Raw genomic sequence first — 21,750 nt, 5'->3', positions numbered from 1 at the left:
CTTAACAATCATTTGTAAAGGAAGCAAGCAACAGTGGACTCGTAAACCTGCCAGTAAAAAGAACCAAGGCAGGTATGAGGGTTTTTGTACAGTTGTTTTTATTACACGTGTTATGTACAAATCACCCGTACCCATTTTAAACTGAAGCATAACATAGTTACACATTAAAACTCGCCGAAAATAAAAGGAAGCCTAACTATAGTGCAGAGCACGTATGGCACATTTGCCAACAAAACATGAAGGACTGTTTTCAGGATGAACAAGTCCGTCATGGCAGCGTAATTTACAGAAAGATGAGGAGTGCATTCCAGTCCAGCTGTCCATCGTGAAACTTAAGAAGCAGCTGGGCTCTGTTGCGCTCGCATCACCAATTCTTCAGTAGTGTTGCCTAATATCTCATTTGCACGCTTCAATGAGACACAGACAATCCTTCCAATCGAGTCCTGAGCAGCAAAACTGTACTTATAAGCACACAAGAAGATACCTTGGAATTGATCGTGTTGGTATTCATTCAGATATATCAGATAATCCAGGAGCCAACAACTTGGCAGCAAAAACAAGCAAAGCCAACAATTTGACATGCCCTCAGAATAAAAGTAGTCCCAAAAGGAATTAGGTTAACTGAAGGACTCCATAGTCCAAATAAAGCTTACGGAAATTCAGTGTGAAGACACTTTCACAATCAGCATAAAGCTAATGTTATTAAGATTGCCCAAAAGGTTCACATCTTCCATCCATTACATGATTGGCACCATTCTGATGGACAATTACTTTGTATTTGACAATTAAAAAAATTTTGCATGCTGCTCAGAAACTTGCAAAAAAGATTAACAACATATCTCTCTTGTATCGCTATATCATTTTCTTAATATTCTGCAATAGAAACTAGTTTCCAAGTTTAAACTAGAATTTCACATATTTTCAATTCAAAATCAAGGGAATTAGGGCACTGCTGCCAACTGATAATGACCCCAGTGGCATTATTTCCTGGATCTGTCCCTAGTTCCCAGCTCCAGTTCACCAGCTGGAACTGATAAGTTCTCAAAAACTGACTGCTTCGAGATTTTTTTTTTATTATTTAACCCTTTTTATTAAATAATTTTAAACACATACGGTGCATTTGGTTGTACGGTGCACACGTTAACACTATGTATGGCATTTAAATTAATGGAATATATAATACAAGTAAGTTTAAATATAATCAAATATCAACTGATATCTAAATATAATCAATATTAGACTCGTTCTGTTGTATATATTTCAAATGAAAAATAATGGTTCAAACGGATTTCTAATATGATGCACCATTGAAGAGATATGAGATAGCAAAGAAGGAAAATCGACTCATACTAGCAGCACGTTCTTTGTTGGTTTGCTGTGATTAACAACATGGTCATTATCTCTAATAAAGTGAGAATCCACAGCAAACACTTATGTGTGGTCCACGTATGTATTGCAGCAAGCTAGCCACGCCATCAAGAATGGCGTTGCAGCACTTGCTTGCAACGCCAAGCACAGTGGCGTGACAACACTTTGACGTGGCGGACCAGTCCACGTGGTTTCTTTTGTCACGCCAGTGCATGTGGCGTGGCTGTGTACTTTGGTCACGCTATTCAGATTGGCGTGGCCAAAAGGTTCATTTTTGAAAATAAATTTTCAGAGGATTTGTTTTTAAAATTATTTAATAAAAAGGGTTAAATAATAAAAAATTTCCTACTTCGATATATAGAGACCCTCAGTAAGTTTAATATTTTAGACTATAGTTGGTTGATTAAGAGATTTACCCGATGAACGATACCAAGCCTCTCCAATTTCTTTACAGCATCACGAACATCAAAATTGCACTCTGCACCAAACTCTTCCTTAATTAGCTCTTCACAGCGCAAATCCAGATCCTGCAAGGCATGAATAGAACACTGTTAGGATTCTAGGTTTCATATTAACGGTCCTCGCAAGAGATAAAACAGTATATGTTTGTACTTAGGTGTGATAACCCAAATTTTGTTCCTCACAACAATCCAGAAATTTATATCTTGTTAATTCCCAGTCATAAATCAATGCTAAATGTACTGTGCTCGTAACAACTCATTACAGAGAATACACAGGAAACTTTTGCTCCTGACCAGTGTCAAGGGCCAAAGGTGCCAATATATTAAAGAAATCACTGTCAGCTGCAATACAGGATAATGTGCTAGTAAACCGATAGGAACAAGGAAAACAAAGAAAAATAATGAATCAGGGAACTGATGAGACAGGAGTTCTAGAAAACAGACAGAATGGTCTTAAGGCATAAATGTCTCAGTCTGTACAAAGAGATACAGCCAGGGGAAAACAAGATATATTGCATAATACTCCCTCCGTCCCAAAATATAAGGGATTTTGGGTGGATGTGACACATCCTAGTACAATGAATCTGGACATACTAGGATATGTCACATCCACCCAAAATCTCTTATATTTTGGGACGGAGGGAGTACTGGTTAGCATGCTTACTTGTTCAGTTGCCTTCCCCTGTTCCATTAAGATATAGTAAGAAATTATGACTTCTTTAACCTTCATGAAAGAAGATAAGAGTATCAGTTCTCAGGATAACAAAGATATATATTCAACTTATGGTGCAAAAGAGGTTTCATTTGTTTCGTACTTCTTGCTGTATCACATCATCACACAGGTGAAGCAGTGTTCCTTTCCCACTATCAAGCTGTTTGTCATACATTGATTTTGTGATCAAATTTTGATATATTGTCATATTTTGCTGAAACCTGTATCACAAAAGATAAATCTATCACATTGCACTACATTTGCCCTAGGAAATCTTCCTTCACCATGTAGAACGACATTAATCAAATGGATAATAATATACAAAACCTAAGCACTTACGTGAAGTAGATCTTAGCACAATATCCAATCACACCCGACAAGATTGCTATGACAACCCATATATCAGCCTTTGGCATTTCAAGGGAACCAAATAAAGTGACCTGCAAGGGACCAAGGGTAAGGGATCGATATAGTAAAATATTGCTAGAGTTGCATGCAGGGATAGCCAAAAGATCAGAAACATACCAGACCAATAACAGCAGAAATAAGAAACTTGACCCAATCCATTGGTGTTAAAGTAGGGTTCTTCTTCTCTGGCTGCAAAAGTAAGTTTCAATTTCAGGTCCTTGCTAACAGCCACAGATATAACTAAAAGATGCTAAAAATGCTACACATTTATCTCAACTCTAGTGATTCATCTTACAAGAACAATTTCCATGTCAGCCATTGGGATATTCTTGAAATGCTTTACAAATATTCCTCGATCAGGCTTAGTCTTAGTACCTGCCCTCCTGCACATATACAATCATCGGAAGGAACCAATTGTACTACATCAGCACTTCTAAAATTAGGATCCTTCATGAATGTGGAGATTGGCTAAACAAAATATCAAAGGGTCAAAGTTACCTGTACACCACAATCATCCTATCAAATGTGGGTTCTTGAATTGTCATCTTGCTCATCAGATTTCTCACGCTGTCTCACCAGAAAAGATAATGCATCTTAAAGTAGGCCCAATTATAGTTCAGAATCTCCTTTCAAAAATTATAGTTCAGAATCAATTTGAGAAAACCAATTACCAACCTTAGCTCGATTTTTTCTAGCCTAATACGCTCGACAAATAGTTCTGGTTCTTCTAAGTCTTCATTAATTTCATCGGTCTTCTTTGTGTCTTTCTTGGACTTCACCTGTGGTTTTTTTGAGAACAATCTATCAATCCTGCAAGAAAGTAGGATTCTCAGTACTGTGCACCACAATAATTTTGTTTTCTGGATTGATTTTCCAAGACCTAAAAGTTTCTATTCAAAATGACAGATACCTTGTAACTCTGAGCAATGAGCTCCAAGCTCGGGATATGATCACATCCAGTTTCTCCATGATAAAGTAATCGGTTGTACGGTCAATTCCAATGCCCCGACGAAAGATAATATACTGCAAAAATGTGGCCAGTGTAAAATAAAATAAGAATATTCTCCAGCATTAGCAGAAAAAAATGACTTACTGTCCTTGTGGGACAGGCAAGTGTAATAAAGGATATAAAATCATGAGAACCACCAAACAATTGGAGTGCTTCTATGTACAACCAATCATAATTTCCTCAGATTGGAAATATAAAACATGATATTAAGGGAAAGGATGACAAGAAAAAGAAACCACCTTACTGAAATGAAGATTACCTTATTAGCAAATGAAGGCAGATTATCATGTGGATGCTCTTTAAAGTATGTTGACAACAGCTTACTGTCTAGCTACAATTCAGCGAAATCAATTCAGTCATCCGAACATGAAACGTTACAGTACTTGCTTGAAAAGGCCATAGCTCCAGACCTTAGGCTCATCAACTTTTATGGGAAGGTTTAGAAGATATTTTCCAGATTGTGCAACATCATACTCTTCATCAGATAACAACTTGAAGTTGCTCTTTTCCATAACCTGATTAAAACAGAGACCAAACAGTTACAACTCACACAGGATAAAATAACTCTATGCAAGAGCTTTGTTACAACGATGTCGATTGGGTGTCTTGCATCATCAAATAAGCATAACGATATTTCCTATGTTCAGATTGTGGAATGTAATTTTTCTCAGTACAACAGCACCTCTTCTGATGAAATGCATAAAGTCGATCTGTTTCAACTAACCCAATTCGCCCCTAACTGATGTACTGAACACGGGAAGGATAACAAATCAATCTTGTCCAATTCAATAGTGAAAGGCCATTTGGGTACAAATTCAAATCTTCCAAAGTTCCCATGCCGAGAGAGAGAGAGAGAGAGAGAGAGAGAGCCGATTCAATAAAAAAGAAAAAAGAAGCATGGTCATAAGCTTCATGCCAGAAGCAATGTTTGCAAGCACCATTTGGAATATCACACATTTGACTTCGACTATCCTTCCAAGGGGTTCTTTGACATGTTCAACATGAGAAATCAGTGATTGCATATGCATCAAACAGGAGCAGCCTATATATGATTTCCATAGTATATATGCATATTTAGTGGATCAACCTGGAAAAGATATGTCATGAAATTGAACTCCAGAGTTTCAATCTCTTCAGGTGTCAGGTTCTGCTGCTCCAGCCTCTTCTCGCCAGAAACAGGATCAAACAGAGAATACAATTGCTGCATGAAAGAAACAGGATCAAACATAGCATACAATTGCTGGACCCAATAGAAACATGATCAAACAGGAAGTAAAAATTGCTGCATAATAGAGTTGATAGTCAGGCTAGAATTAGTTTGTACTATAAAAATGATCCTAAAGAACAGAACAAAATTGGGGGGAGAGGGGGGAGGGGTGGTGGGAATGAACACAAGAGGCCTACCATTAAATCCTCGAATTGGAGAAGATACCAAGCTCGGATGGTGTACTCGATCTTCTTACATAGCTTCAAGAACTCAGAACGGTCCAAATCATGCTCTGACCATGAATTGCACAAAATTTAATGAATATGGAAAGAATTTCTAAGATTACAGTTCTTTTCCATACATTCCATTAGCATAAACCAAAAGTTGAAAAAAAAAATGGTCGCATCATTATCAATTCAACAAGATCTTCACGCCTATAGACTCTGCGTCATCATCCAAATCGCATTCCATTATTCCTATGATATTGACACATGCCCCCAATTTCAACCAAACATATCATATGCCAGCGTCGTGCAGACTGTAACACGATTGCAGCGGCAGGCACTCTAACCGCAGAGGCGCTACTCGCCAAAAAAAAAAAGTTTAGCCTCGCTGGGAATTCGAGTTCATACGCCCGCAGAAAACATCTAGTAGTAGGAAACAAAAAAATCACACCACGGAGCACTGAACTGAACTCGACTCAACGAATGCTTGATCAGTGAGAGGGCGGCCGGGCGATGGGTTCTACTACTCACCGATGAGGTAGGCGAGCTTCATGACGAGCTTGGGCTTGAGCACGGGGATGACCGCCTCCCTCTCCATCCGTATCACCTCCCTCGCCACCCCGTCCTTCCTCGCGTCCCTCATCACCCCACCCCCCTCCCCATCCCCCTCCCCCTCCCCCAACCTCCTCTTCTCCTCCTCCTCCTCCGCCATCCTCACCGCGCGGATACTAACTACGGCGAGCGGCAGCGGCGGCGGCGACGACGACGAGGAGGAGCGAAGCGAATGGGGTTTTGGAGGAAGGGAAGGGGGAAGAGAGAAAAAGAAAAGAAAAAAAAAGGAAAAAACAATAATGCTAGGCGCACACGGTGGTGGGGTGGTGGATGGGCGGTCGACGTCGTGGGGATAGCTGGCAGGGTGGGGTTAGCGAAGGGGGAGCACGTGGCTGTCGGGTACGGTGGCTGACGGGTGGGGTCGGTGTCTCGATGGGGGCCGACGTGTCAGTGGGGGGAAGGATGGTTGTGGTGGTGGTGAGCGGAGGAAAATCCGGCGGGTAGAAGAGGTTTTTTTTATATTTGAGTTGAGTTAATCGAGGTGGCCGCGCCGAGAAGAGGAAACGGTTTCTGGAATTTGGGAGTGCTTCTGACGTGTGCCTCGTTCCAGTGACAGATATGCAGCACCGTTGTCACCGTTGAGATTTTACTCCGTTACAATAATACACGATACCAGTACCTGTTTGGATAGACTAAGCGCATGTTTAGTTTCCGAAAAGAAAAATTTTAAACGTCACATCTGATATTTAACCGATGTCGGAAGGTGTTTTTGACATAAATGAAAAAACTAATTTTATAACTCGCCTATAAACCGCGAGACGAATCTTTTAAGCCGTCATTAGCACATGTGGGTTACTATAGTACTTATGGCTAATCATAGACTAATTAGGCTTAAAAGATTCGTCTCACGATTTTCGATGCAAACTGTGTAATTAATTTTTATTTTTATCTATATTTAATGCTCCATGCATGTGTCCAAAGATTCGATGTGACGTTTTTGGGAAAAAAAATTTAGGAACTAAACCAGGCCTAAAATTTAGTTCATGTGACATCGAATGTTTGGACACTAATTAGAAGTATTAAACATAGACTAAAGACAAAACCCATTCCATAACCCTAGGCTAATTCGTGAGACGAATCTATGGAGCCTAATTAATCCATGATTAACCTATGTAATGCTACAGTAAACATGTGATAATTATAGATTAATTAGGCTTAAAAAATTTGTCTCGCAAATTAGCTCTTATTTATGCAATTAGTTTTGTAATTAGTCTATGTTTAATACTCCAAATTAGCGTCCAAACATCCGATGTCACAGGGACTAAAGTTTAGTCCCTGAATCCAAACGCCACCTAAGTCCACGTAGGTAGATTGCAATACTAATAAGAAGGAAAGAGCTTAAGAGAGAATGTGAGCGGGCGATAATTTTATCGCCAGACTATAGCACGCGTCTCTAGACAAAAGCGTTGGGTGTGAGAGAGATGTTGCTCTGCTGCTGTTGCAGCATGGGATCAATGCTGCAATTTTTTAATAATGATGTGAAGTGTGTAGAGCCCAACAATACAACTAGTTGTTGAATATACAGGCTACAAAGTGAGTTATAGATGAGTTGGGTATAATTGGAGTCAACTAACTACTTTACTATTTACCCTACTCCAAGGAAGGCTACTGCCTCAAAATTTATATATAAAGAAATTGGGAGCATAACTAGTTTTACGTAAAAGCCTTTCAAAGATGGAAAAGTTACATATAGACTCGGGATTATGTAAAGCATGACCTAACAAGAAATAGAAAAGCAATCGAGTCCTTTGCTATGCTCAGTCCACAATGATGTTAGCCTAATCGATGCACACAACGACGTGAAAGCAAGGATATCACTGTGAGCTGCAGAAAATCATGCCTCAGTATGAACCCAAATGGGGCCTCTCTAGGGGGGTTGAGGTGTCCACAAGAAGAAAAAAAGAACAGCCACACCTGGTATGTCTACCATCGGAGCCAATGAGGAAGACCGAAGCTGAAGCAAATCCATAGCCGGAGAAGAAACGAACGGTCAGCACAACCTTTTCTTAGGGATATTTGGCACACTCTCATAAGATGGCTTTGGAGTAGTACCGATAGGCTTCAAGCATGAAGAAAACTTTGGAGCAAAAAACCAATGATTTCATCCATCTTCAAAGCAAGCAGGACAAGGGCAACCGGATATGGTGGATCCCTTGATCTTTACAATACTACGAGATTAGCTCAAGAAACGTGAAGAATGTGACAGATCTATACCTTAAATATGATAAAAGAGAAGCTCAACCTCTCTCCTTCCTTCACCGGTGGCAAGCTGCCGGAGTCTAGGAGAAAGAGGGGCTGAAATGGGGAATCTTACTGTAGCGCTCTTTTTACGAGAGCATGGTCACCACCTTGAGATCAGAGTGAAATTTTGTAAAGAGTAAAGCATACGAACGTTCCGATATAATATATATTATATTGTTGTCATCATTGAGACCGAGTGAAATTTCGTAAAGAATAAAATGCAAATTTAGAGATCGTTCATATACTTTACTCTTTTGCACAAATCCAAATTTAAATTTATAGCACAAATTCAATTCTAAGTTGAATGTTATATAGTATTTCTTCCGGTTTCATTTTAATTGACGTTTTGAATTAATGTAAATCGTTTATGTTTTTGGCTTCTGAGATGTCACTATATACCAATATACCCCTTGATGAATGCAAACTCATTAAACGTGTGTCGCTTCACCTCCAATCGCATGTAACCCTTCCTTCTGAGATAGACATTGAACCATCGTGGGCTGCTGCGTATCTCACCTCTAGCACTTGTGATCACGTCGCCACCGCGGCTCACCTCGTTGCTCGCATCTTGCCACCGCCGCTTACCATGCCCCGACGCCATGGATGTCAAGAAGCTACGTGACGTCGCCGTCGTGCGCATGAAGGTGAGGTGGCCGTCGGCGCCATGGATGGCAAGAAGCTGCGTGACGCCGCCGTCCTGCTCTCATTCGAGATTGCTGACTTACCGAGTCGCGCAAGAAGCTGCATGATGTTGGCACAAAGGACGCCCAAGAAGCAGCATACCCATACGCCAAAACATGAACTAAATCGCGTAAAACCGGTAGGAAAAAGGAGAGAAAGTACCTTCGAGAAAGGAATTAGCACATGGAACAAATCAAGTAAACTAGGCTTTGCATGGTGTTATAGCCTTTATAGGAGGCTTAAATCAAAATTTTCTTTCATGTAAAAATTAACAAAAGAACCTTGAGACTAAAATTAGACTTTCAAAAGCTTGGCCCATTTGATTTGGAGGAAAAATATACGAATTTTGGAGGATTTCAATCATATAGGAAAATTTTCTATAAAAGCCTTTGAAATAAAGGATTGAATCCTATGTTATCCTTTTGAATTCCTATGGAATGGACAAGCATATAGAGATTTTGAAAGAAATTTAGCAAGAGCTCTAACCTCTTAAAAAATTTCCTTTAAGTCTATCACTCCCATTCGATTCCTGCGTTTTTTTCTACGGTACAATCAAATGGTCATTCCTGTATTTTTTCTGTATTTTGCAATCCTCTATTTTGCACTTACATTCCTATTAGAATCCTACGTTTTTCCTATTCCTCCATTTTTGCATTCTTGCGATTCAAAGGGATAAGTGAATGTTGAAACCCTTCACGCGAAAATACAACGCCACATCATCAAGATATTATTGAGCGTCTAATTTTTACTCCGGACATCATAGGCTGTTGGATCCTTAAATTGGCAAAATATCTTCTCAGTCCTTCCAAAAACTTCTTTTAAAAAAGGTCCTTCCACATCCCTAAAAGAATCGTGTTTATTCTTCACTGTCTGTAGCCTTGCACGATATGACACCTCCCCTCCTCCTAGGGACCGTAGTTTCCACCACCATCCCCTCCGCCTCCTCTGAGAAAATTGGCCTTATGCAAACTTCGGGATGGGGTTTTACTTGAATGCCACTTCCGAGTGTGGCTTCATTAAAATGCTATTCTCACATGAGACTAACATGCTACAATGTCATGTCTTTCATTTGTTATCAATTAAATGATTTTTCCCTGTTTTTCTTGGTGATCTGACCAAAATATCCCTATGGATTCAATCTCTTCTCTTCCGTCGCTTTGTGCCTTTCACCGGCGAGCAGTGGCGGAGCCAGCGGTGAAAACATGTGGGGTCATATCTGTAAAATTCTTTAAGTTTTATATGGTTGCAATGTAAATATCAATAGTTTTTTGACTATTTTGCAAAAACATGTGGGGTCAGCTGACCCCACAGGTTACACCTAGCTCCGCCACTGCCGGCGAGCCATGACCACCATTTCTCCCTCACCGCCCCTCCCCGTGCCTAGATTCCAACCATGCGGATCATGGTCGATAGCACGACTGCTCTTCTCCCCTTCCCCAGTTCACTCTAGGGGCACCACTCCCCGCTCCCATGCTCACCCAGGAAGTCCACCCTACGCCACCAACGCCGAGCTCACCTCCTCCTCTGTGCGACTCATGCCGACGCTCCCCCAGCGGTGGTCGTGACGACGCAGGGCGCAGTTTGAAGCGCTACCTCTTGGGAGAGGATGAGGATCGAGAGTGGCACCGCGAGGGCAGCGGCGGCAACAGCAGGGAGCACCAGGGTCGATAATGGGAAGGAGAAGTACAAGAGAAGAAGAAGGAGAAGGAGAGGAAGAGGAGCAGTCATACCCATGCCTTCTACTTGAGCTCCTCCTCTCCCTCCTCATTAGCTGTGTCGCCGCCATGGACCTCCATCCCCGCCGCACTGGTCATGGCCGCGTAGGCATCTCCCGAACATGGCATCTCCGACACCTCTGCTTCTCCCCTTCCTTAGTTCGCTCTACTCTTCTCCCCTTCCCGCCACCATCGTTCGCCATCTCCATCGCCGAGAAAGGGGGTTGGCTCCATCAATCCCCTTTTCATCTCACGCAGCATGGGAACTGATAGGGTAGAGGCAAAAAGGTAGATGTATGTGTCAAAACATTTCCAAATCATCTAAAATGGATGAAATAACATTCCAGCAGCAAGTTGGCGTAACCCCTGCTCCACATCAACGGAACCGTACCATGGGTCTCTCTTTACTGCACCTACGCAGCCTCAGCTCCATCATGGACGTTCCTCTTTCCCGAAGCCCACATCCTCCCCATTGTCCTAGCCTCCTAGGTTAGACATTACCTATAGTGAAATGCATATGTTCTGTTCAATATAATAGTCCATTGAAATATATGGTTCAGCCAATAACTAATCAGAAAAGCAATTTTGCCCCTAAAAGATCATTCTAATGAATGCAGATACGTATATAAATTTATCAGGTGCCTCTTGCAGCAACCTGAGAACTGAAGTAAATGCATGTGTAGAAACGGATACAATTGATCTATTCATGATGTATAGTAACAGCATGATGAATAGTAACAGATACTATACTTATAACTTGCCATATTTTCGTTGAATATATATCATCCCCAGGTCTTGTTTTTTTCCTGCTGGATTCACCTTTGCTTCAGAGTGTGGTTCTTATGTTCCATACAGCGAAGTCATGCAAATTGCACATAATGGCCGAGAAGATGTAGCTTACATGGACCAATACAATCTGACTATATGTTGCCAAAATATATTGGGGCATTTGCAAAATTGCCATTGGTTTTTTCAATTTTGCAGGATATTACTCGAATAATAGTTTTAATGGTATTTTTACAATTTTTCATAGCAGTCTTACAAAAATATTCAAACCAATGGCAAATTTACAATTGCCCCAAATTTTTTTTGCCAAAAGATACCTAGCTCATAACTGGAACTGTATGTATGTTGTGAGCATGTGTTTAGTCTGCACACGTTGATTTACTGTTTTTTACACTTTCGTAATGCTCCTCTTGCTGTAATAGCAAGAGAGTATCAAGGAGCAGATACTGCCATTGAATGCTTAGTCTCAAATCTTCCGACGATATGAAATTCGGAATCCAAAAGCAAAGAGGTTGATCTTACAACATAGCAAGAGGTTTGGCAAGTCATATGATTATGCAAGAATTTAAAACTTAAATAAAATAAATTATCATTAAAAAATTACGAGTCATACAGAGATGACCTCTAATATAGGCATTCAAAGTCGTACAATGTATTGGTTTATCTAAAAGCCTAAGGCCTGTTCAGATTGTAGTCAAAATAAACCTTACTAAATTTTGGTATTGCCAAAATTTTGGCAAGATGGTAATATTGCCAAAATTTTAGCAGGATTTTTTATGTATTTAGCAAATTTGGCAACAAACTAAATATATACATTTTGTTGGTAATTTTATCAAAATGGTATGGTTGAAAATGACATCAAAGTGAACAGGCCCCTAGCGTTGGTTTTTACCCCTTCAAATTAGGTACATCAATCGACGATAAATTTGGTGTAAATTTTTAAGCCATGAAATGTTCGTTTCTCCTACTAGGAGAGGATAAAATTTTGGATTATCGTGGCACGCTTTTCAAACTGTTAAACGATGTGTTTCTGCGAAAACTTTCTATATGAAAGTTATTCTAAAATATTAGATTAATCTATTTTTGAAGTATTTTAATAATTAAAATTTTAATTAATCACATATTATTACTACCTCGTTTTACATGAAACACTTAATCTTTATCTTCAGAAGACCCCTCCTGCCTTCCATGTCTCCGTCCCTCCTGTTTGTTACTGACAATTTTCCAACTGTAAACGAGGTGATGAAATTATCAATTATGAAAATTTCTTGGACCGGTAAGAAAAAAAATGCAAAATAATAAAAAAGAAAGTACAATACAAGTCGGGGAAAACGGTGAAACGGACAGAACACAGAAAAAGTTCAAACAAAAAGTGAAATTTAAGAGGGGCATTCCGAGAATTGAACTCGGGACCTCTCGCACCCTAAGCGAGAATCATACCACTAGACCAAATGCCCGTTTGCGCACAGAATTTATTGTTAGCTTTTACATTCAAATGATTCTAGTTTATTGGAGATGAAATCTCTTGGTGATTCGAAACTGTTCATCTACCAGACGATGAAATCGCCTGTCTATTACTACTTGTTCGTGTACATAATATATATATCTCTCCCTCCTCAGAGTCAGAGCACGTTCATTGTGAGCAAAGCCAGCACTCCCAACTGTAATGCTACTCCCTCCGTTTTAAAATATAGCAAGTACAAGTTTTAACTATAAATTTGGATAACTTATCCAGATATATAGTTAAAACTTACTATATTTCATGATGGGAGTAGGTTAAATTATTATAGCAGATTATTTGCTTCACACCACACCTATAAAATATGCTTTCTGAAAAAAAAAATCCCCTCTAGTATTACTTAGACCAATTTATTTTAAGCTATGTTAAGTTTATTTTTTAAATATTTAATTTATCTATATAATCTAATAGATAATTCATAGCAATTATAATTATTCGATGAAAGATATTTTTTTTTCAACAATGGCCTTAAGTCAGCCTGAAAACCATCTCCAAGCTTTTGGTCCGGGGGCCAGGAAGGCCAGAAGGACGGCCCACGGCCTAAACTGCGGTTTGCTGCTATGTATGCAAGCTTTTGGTCCGGGGGCCAATAAGCAGACAGATAGATTTCTTATGCGGAGTTGCAAACCATTGGTGACTTCTGCCCAGGGATCAACTTCTCTCTTTCTTTTTAAAGAAAATGTCGGGCAGAAACTTGTCGAGATAAATTCAAATTCTAAACACATTTTAACTATATTTGCAGATATCTCACCAACAAAAGGTCGAATTCTTATATGTACATTCAAAGGGACGAGTGTACACACTTCTATATAAGCATCTACGTGTGTTTTGTGTCTTGAAAAAAAAAATGAAATTCTCAAAAAGTTCTAATTAGATTTGAAGTTGTTTGAACAAAACTAAACAAAATATTCCTCAAAAAATATCTGTATATATTTCTATAAAAGAAGGTTCAGTATGCCACCACCATCTAATTCTATTATAATCTTTGCAAACTACCTTTTGAGTTTCTTAATGTTAAAATTCAACTAAACTAAATGCATTGACATATATCAAAATTAAATTCAATATTACCTATAGCAAAATATAAATAAATAATACATATATATTTATTTAAGATAATATTATGATATATTTTCTTTAATCCGTACCAAAGTACGCATGCATTCAACTAGTTCAACCAAATACGAGGAGAATCTTTTCGCTTATGCTTATGCTTCTCAGCCAAAATTTGAATTTTCAGTCTGAAATTTGAAGCTAATTTTGAGGTTTTTTTTTCATCGGAGTTTATTTTCAGTCTTGACTTTTAGATCGTTAAGAATGCGTATATAAAAGTTTTATTTATAAATTACTTTTCGTTTACAAATATGTCGCAGAATAAGAGAAACGATGGCTCTGCGAGCCCTTGCTTCTAATCTGCCCTCAAACCATGCACTAGATTCACCACACGTTCGATTTAGTATAAAAACAAAACAACAAAGCAGAAAAAGATTATACCGATCCAATACAAGTGTACAACGATCACAGGATATCTAAAAGCATGGAAATCTCAGCCTCTAGCTCCCCAACAAAAGCACCCAATCTCACTACCAAATCATATTGACACTTTGACACGATCACTTTCCTGATATGTACATATTTGTCCTACTCTATGATTGTCTAACAATAAGGAATACATCAGATGCTACATTTCGTAGACCAAAGTTATAGCATTGGAGATGCCAATCTTTTGTCACTCCAGTCATCGGTGGAGACAGACATCGGCCCAGCCCAGCCCGGCCCAGCCCAATGACCCTGGGCAGCTATTGGGGCTCGTCGGCCCGGATAGTATAGTAGGCAATGCTTATATGTTAGAGTTCAATGATATTGGGTCATGTGGGTTTTGCTCGGGCTCTATAAAATTTATGAATCCGCCACTGGTTTTGAGTAAACAATGGGACAGCTGCACATATCATAAACAGAGGGCTTGTCTCCTTTTGTTCTCTGTTTTCTCATAACTAGTTAAAGCATCTTTCCTTTATTTAGATAATGAGTGGTTAAAACAGCTAATAAGGCCAATGAAGAAATAAGTAGTAACTGAGTAAGCAAGGCCACTAACAAAATACATCTAAAAAGCTCAGCTCGAGACTAACCAGGTGTTACACATACATGTAAATGTGTCAATGTACAGTGGTAATTTTGTGGGCCGACTCATTAACGATTTTGCATAATTAACTTCATGATGATGTTCTTGATGGCACCAAACATTTTTTTTCCCATAAAAACTGTTGGAATTAATGAATGGGCCTTAGCCCACTCGAAGATTAATTCTTTGGAAAATCACAAAAGCCCACCTCATGGGATGGCATGCATGTAGAGTTTAGTACCACCTTGCTTATTCTAGGAGAGGGGACCTCTTAAAAGGGAGGATGCCCTCCTAGTCATTTGAAGTATGTGTGGTGGAGAGAAGAGGGGAAACACACGCGCTCGCTCGCCTCGCCGGGCCGGGCAGGCGGCGCGCGTGCACGACGTACGTGTCTGGCTCCTCACCCTTGCGCAGATGCAGCCTCCTTTTGCAGTTTTGTTTTGCTGCAAATTCGGATTCGTTTTTGTTTTGGAAACGTTCCGAAAAATCCGGTGCGTGCAAACGGCATGGAGTCCGGATAAGTTACGCGCGACTTATCCGGTTCGGTTAAGCGCAGTAGAGATCGTGCAGGCGCCCTGATCAAGCGACCCTTCTCTATATAAATCGACCCGCCGTCTTCATGCAACACATGCGAAATCAATCTAGGGTTTGCCTCCTACTCTGTACTGCGCCGTCGCTCGTAGACTACTCCATCTCGCTCGCCGGCGTGCACCGGCGATCGGGAGAGCAGGTCTCCGGAACCTCTGCCTTCGACGTCCTGCACCGGGAGAAGGCGGCAATAAGGTTTTTGGGAAGCGCTTCGCGCGACTGCTCCCTGTTCGTTCGCGACGGCTCGTCTTCCTCTTCGCTCGCGTGTTTCGTGCCTTCGTAGACGCCTGCGAAAAGTTTCGACCAAGCAGCCGGTCTTTCCGTCAACTCGGTACGTGTTCAATATGTTGCGCATATTTGATCTGTTCATGTTATACTGTGTAGTTTACATGTGTAGATCTAATGATGCGTTCATGCTAGTTTTCATCTGTAATGTCATGATTTATTTATGGAATAGATTAAATCATTATATGTCTATAATCTCAACAAAAACATCCTTAGGTCTGATTTGAAATATACTAGTACATTATTATTGGAATTGAGATGCAGCTCTAGGTCGTTTCATGGTGACAATGTTGACTAGAGCTCTGATAGAAGAATAATACTGGTATGATCTTTGGCAATTGGCATCAACCAGTTTGTCAACAAGGCAATGGGTGGTGTCGTTGACATAGGCGCTAGGAAAGATAATGACTTGGACTCTAATTATTATGATCTAATTGATAAACCGTAAAAAAAATGAAGTGAACAAAACAATATAAATTTCTTTTATCATGTTCGTAGCGGTTTAGATTGTTATTAGTGGTTGAAAACAAACTATGATAAAAACCCTTAAAACCGACTTAGAAATAAGTTTTAGAATTTAAACTTTGACTGCGCCTAATAAGATACTTCCTCCGTCCCATTTTAAGTGCAGCCATCATTTTTCGTGTCTAATTTTGATCGTCCGTATTATTTGAAAAAGTTTATAAACAGAAGTTACGCATAAAGTAATATTCATGTTTTATGATCTACTCCCTCCGTCCTAATTTAAGTGCAGCCATAATTTTCCGTGTCCAACTTTAATCGTTCGTCTTATTTTGAAACTTTTTTTAAAAAATAAAAACAGAAGTCACACATGAAGTAGCATTAAGGTGGGTCCCACTATTCTTATGGTTATTACCACAATGTTTGAAGCAAGAGTAAACTTTAAGATGGGTCCCACAATGTACTATTCTAGTACTTCTTTTATCAGCCATGCAAAGTTTTCATCCTCACATTCATTTTACCCTATTATTTTATTGCTTGTGGTCAAGCCATAAGCTTAAAGCTTTCTTTTGCATTTAATGCCTTATGGCTTTGTTTCACAATGTATATGGTCACTATAAAACCTTATGGCCTCTTCTTATGGCTACATTGTGGCTGCCCTAATAACAATAAAAATGTAATCATAAAAAAATTTTAAATAAGACGGAAGGTCAAAGTTGGACACCGAAACTCATGGTTGCACTTAAAATAGGACAGAGGGAGTAATAACAAGAAAAATATTAATTATAAAATATTTTAAATAAAACGGATTATCGAAATTGGGCACGAAAACTAATGGCTGCAATTAAAATGGAACTGAGGGAGTAATAATCACACGACGAAAGGTTTCTACTCTCTGCTCTAGCTAAACCACGCTGGTAGCACGGACACTGTCAACTATACTCCGTATAGCCAGGCATGATCTCCAGTTCTGGTCACATCAACATCAAGTGCATTTGATCTTGAGTTTTAGTCATGTCAGTAACTCAGTATCACCATAGCCCAACGCACATGAAAATTTCAGAGAAGTTTGGACAAAGATTTGTTCTACTACGAAATCATAGAGAAAAAAGAGGAAGACCTAAGCCTTAGCAATTCAGGTCCATTTAGTTCGCGAAAAGAAAATTTTTAGATGCCACATCAGTTGTTTAACCGGATATCAGAAGGGTTTTTGGATACGAATGAAAAAAAAATATTTTCATAACTCACCTGGAAACCGCGAGACGAATCTTTTAAACCTAATTAATCCATCATTAACACATGTGGGTTATTATAGCACTTATGGCTAATCATAGACTAATTAGGCTCAAAAGATTCATCTCGCGATTCCCCCTAACTGCACAATTAGTTTTTTAATCTATATTTAATACTACATGCATGTGTCTAAAGATTCGATGTTATGTTTTTTAAAAAAAATTAGGGAAAACCAGGCCTCAGTTCACCCACCCAAGACGCTTATTCAAAGTCCAAACAGGAAAGAATCGCTGAAATCTCAACGAAATACCTCGAAATTCCTATTGGGACTGCTAATAATTTCCTCGGATCATAACTATTTGCATTGCCACGTCGGACGCAGCTCTACGCTTCCCACGTGGCACGGGCGACACATGTCCCACTCACTCGCTCACTCTAGATAGAGATAATTACTCCATCTGTTATAAAATATAAATATTTTTAAGATAGTGTCAAATTAAATATTTTTAACTTTAACTAAATAAAAAATAAAAAATGAATCATGTAAAATATATTTATCATTTAACAGACTATCATAACGTGAGATTCTTTTTATTTATCTTACTTTTATAAATTTTATTGTTTTTTATTGTTTAAAATAGAATATCGAAAACTGCGTCGAAACCTAAAAAATTATATTTTGCGACGAGTAGGTCCAAGGCGGATGGCGCGGGCCCGGGCGGTCAGAAGGTGGGCCTGCCACGGCAGGTGTGGGCCCGCGGCGTGGTGGGCCCAGGGAGGCAGCAGCTGCTTGCAGCGGGATGGGCCCCGGACGCAGTGGGCCCTTGTGCGTCCCCACCTAGCAGTAGCAGGCCACTTTGCTGCTGCTGCTCTAGCTTCCCGCCTTTTTTTTTTTCTGGAGACCTTTCTTTTTTTTTTTCTTTTTATTGTTTCAGTGTGTCCAGTAGACTGAATCGGCAGACGAGTGACAGTAACCTACTAGCTGTCTAGCAACAGGAGTGCAACTATGTTGGGCCACCTCTTGCACTATGGGGCTGTTTTTTTTTCCTTTTATCATATCGGATGTTAGTTTGGACGCTAATTTAGCGTATTAAATATAGACTAATAAAAAACTAATTTTATAAATGAGAGCTAATCCACGAGATGAATTTTTTAAGCCTAATTAATCCATAGTTATCAAAAGTTTACTGTAGCATCACATTGTCAAATCATGGTGTAATTAGGCTCAAAAGATTCGTCTCGCGAATTAGTCCAAGGTTATGGAATGAGTCTTTGTAATTAATCTATATTTAATACTCTAAATTAGTGTCCAAACATCCGATGTGACATAGACTTGGAATAAGTACTTGACTACTCGTAGAAATCGCATTATTATTCATCCATCGGTCTCGAACTATTTCGCTAGAATATTAACATTTTAAATTATTTTTTCTCATTTACCCTCTCTCCGTCCCAAAATATTACAACTTCTAGCCATTAAAATTTATCCCAAAGGCCATGTTTAGTTCCCTTAAAACTTCTCGCAAAAACATCATATCGAATTTTTCGACACATGTATGGAGCATTAAATATAGATAAAAAAGAAAAACTAATTGCATAGTTTGCATGTAAATCACGAGACGAATATTTTGAGCCTAATTAGTCCATGATTAGCTATAAGTGCTACAGTAAACCACATGTGCTAATGACGGCTTAATTAGGCTCAAAAGATTCGTCTCGCGGTTTCCAGGTGAGTTATGAAATTAGTTTATTCATTCGTGTCCAAAAACCTCTTCCGACATCTGGTCAAACGTCTGATGTGACACCCAAAAATTTTCATTTCACCAACTAAGCAGGCCCAAAATATAACAACTTCTCTACCAACATTCTTTTTTCTCAACCAATCACAACCCTCCACTATTCAATTTTCCTACCTACCTCCACTTCTTCTCCAATCATAACACTCTCTCATTTAATTCTATCAACTTTCTTAATAACCGTATCCAATTCTAGAAGTGCTTATACTCTAGGACGGAGAGGGTAAGAAATAGTTCTACTGTTTAGTAGCATTTTTTTCTTTAGTTGTATGACTCGTATTTTAAGGTAATTTTTAAAAAAAACATATAATAGAAGACGGTACTGTCAAAGTTCGAAAGTATATTAAACTAATTTCATGACTATTTGCTTAAAATTTAAAACCTCAATGTTTAATCAGTTTTAGTTTTTCCAACCTATATCGGCGATAAAAAAAAATCTAAAATGATATTGATAGGTAAGTAAGTTATAATGTATGTGTCATTAATCATACCAAATTTTAGTACAACATACAACTTCAATAGTTCGGGTTGTAAAATGCGTCAAAAAATTATTTAGATGGTTAAGTACTCCGGTGTAATAGTTTGCAGGAGTAAAATGGTTTTGTTTTCTTATTCATCTCAGAAAAAGAAATTGTAGTATTGTTATCAGTTTGGAAATGATGTATGTGCATGTTTGGTTGCTAGTTGTATGTTGATACCAAATTGTTAAATTTGTGTAAATTTAGATCCTCAAAATATTGGAGGGCACTACGCGTCGGGTGCCCGATATAGGGTGGGAAAAATCGGGCGCCTACGTCAACTGACGTCAGCATGCATGCATGCATGCAAAACTATTTTAAACTATCTTTGGCTCTTAAATTATTTATCCAAATTATAATCCGATTGCACCATTAAATTCGTTGCAATTAAATTTTTAAAACAAGACCATACATGGATATATTCCGATGAAATTTTTTTAGCTTATTATTGAATTATTTTTAAATGTTGTACGTTGTTCCACCAAGTATATCAGAATTGTTTCACTAAGTAGATCGAAAATGTTTCAATCGTTTAAATTGGACGTTGTTTCACCTTACATAAAAACAATGTTTCAACAAATAGCGAAAGAATGTTTCAATTCACTGCAACATTTAATCTATACATAGTGAAACATCACGAGTACACTAGGTGAAACATTGTTTGTGGAACAAAAATGAAACGGATTCCCTTAATAGAGGGTTTCCATAATATGTGTGTGATTTGTTGCAAAAAAAAGTTTCAATTCACTGCAACATTTGATTCATACATAGTGAAACATTGTGAGTGCACCAAGTGAAACATTTTTTACGGAATAAAAAATAAAACGAATTCTCTTAATAGAGGGTTTCCAAAATATGTTGGTGATTTGTTGCAATGGAGTATGTGGTGGAGATACGTGGCAGGTGGGGGCAAGGGCACGTGGTGGAGCCCAGGAGGCCATGCGCGTCACGGGGGAGGGAGCGCCCGATCCCCCCCCCCCCTCCCCCCCGAGCGACCGACGCGAAGGATTCTTCCAAAATATTTACAACACTTTAGTTACTCTAAGAAAAATATTCTCATAATTTCCTAAGTTATTGATGCGAGACCTAATTCAATTAGGAGTATAACTTGGAAGAAAATCCATTTGCTCGTCTTTCATTTTCATTAATCCGAACTCCATGCCAGAGGTGCTACTTAGTTGTAGATTATTGATTAATATAACACATTTTTGTATTATTCGGTTCAGTTTCTTTGTACAATTGTTTCCGTTTTGCACCTCTCGTTGATATATATGATTCATTTCTTACTTTCTCTTTGCTCTATCTATCTACAGATACACAAAATCAGTTACATGCCCCCTTTAGACTCTCGTATGTATCAGTTTCTACCCCTTTGATTATTTTGAAGCGGTTTGATTTGAAATTATTGGTAAGATCAACCTCTAGCTTCAAATGAACAAATTCCTAGAATTCTTTTATTATATTTTCTTCCTGACATTCCCGTTACACATCGCCTTTCCTCTGTTATCTTCAAAATAGATTATGTGCATCTTATGCTTAAGTAGACTCCTACTCCTATTTAAACCCAAATGGCCAAAAGGAACTTCCAGTCGTATGTAGTTTGATTTTCCTATTATAATCATTTTTTTACATAGGTACTTCCCCTATCTTAAAATAAGTTTGATTTGTACTATTAGGATGTGTTACGTCTCAAATTAGTTTAACTTATTTTTAGATATAAGGAGTACTTCCTTCATTTCAGAATAAGTAAATCAGTCCGGGATATGATATATCCTAGTTCAGATTCATCGCATTATGGTATAT

At 38.8% G+C, this 21,750-nt stretch overlaps 1 protein-coding gene and 1 non-coding gene across 2 annotated transcripts; both read right to left on the bottom strand.

Annotated features, from left to right (window-relative positions):
* Positions 1-34: 34 nt before the first annotated feature.
* Positions 35-6,186, bottom strand: LOC127757491 (uncharacterized). Its single transcript, XM_052283006.1, has 15 exons — positions 5,921-6,186; positions 5,363-5,457; positions 5,046-5,159; positions 4,369-4,473; positions 4,218-4,289; positions 3,860-3,972; positions 3,625-3,759; positions 3,448-3,516; positions 3,245-3,332; positions 3,067-3,138; positions 2,881-2,981; positions 2,645-2,762; positions 2,494-2,553; positions 1,785-1,895; positions 35-443 (listed from the first exon to the last, which is right to left on the bottom strand). Exons 1-15 carry the CDS (start codon positions 6,099-6,101, stop codon positions 333-335), a joined length of 1,545 nt encoding a protein of 514 aa, XP_052138966.1. The 5' UTR covers positions 6,102-6,186; the 3' UTR covers positions 35-332.
* A 6,623-nt stretch (positions 6,187-12,809) lies between these two features.
* TRNAP-AGG (transfer RNA proline (anticodon AGG)) lies at positions 12,810-12,881 on the bottom strand. Its single transcript has one exon. It is a non-coding gene; the product is annotated as a tRNA-Pro (tRNA).
* Positions 12,882-21,750: the final 8,869 nt, after the last annotated feature.

This window comes from Oryza glaberrima, chromosome 12, assembly GCF_000147395.1.
Source record: "Oryza glaberrima chromosome 12, OglaRS2, whole genome shotgun sequence".
Lineage (NCBI taxonomy): Eukaryota > Viridiplantae > Streptophyta > Magnoliopsida > Poales > Poaceae > Oryza > Oryza glaberrima.
Note: the sequence above shows the minus strand (reverse complement) of the source record. Positions and strands in the feature narration are given on the sequence as shown.

What these genes read in the sequence shown, in the direction of transcription:
- LOC127757491 (XM_052283006.1), bottom strand. Translation starts at nt 6,101, where the DNA reads ATGGCGGAGGAGGAGGAGGAGAAGAGGAGGTTGGGGGAGGGGGAGGGG. An exon ending in CTAGAAAAAATCGAGCTAAG is followed by an intron (nt 3,517 to 3,624) that starts GTTGGTAATTGG and finishes CTGGTGAGACAG; the next exon opens with CGTGAGAAATCTGATGAGCA. An exon ending in AGGGGAAGGCAACTGAACAA is followed by an intron (nt 1,896 to 2,493) that starts GTAAGCATGCTA and finishes CATGCCTTGCAG; the next exon opens with GATCTGGATTTGCGCTGTGA.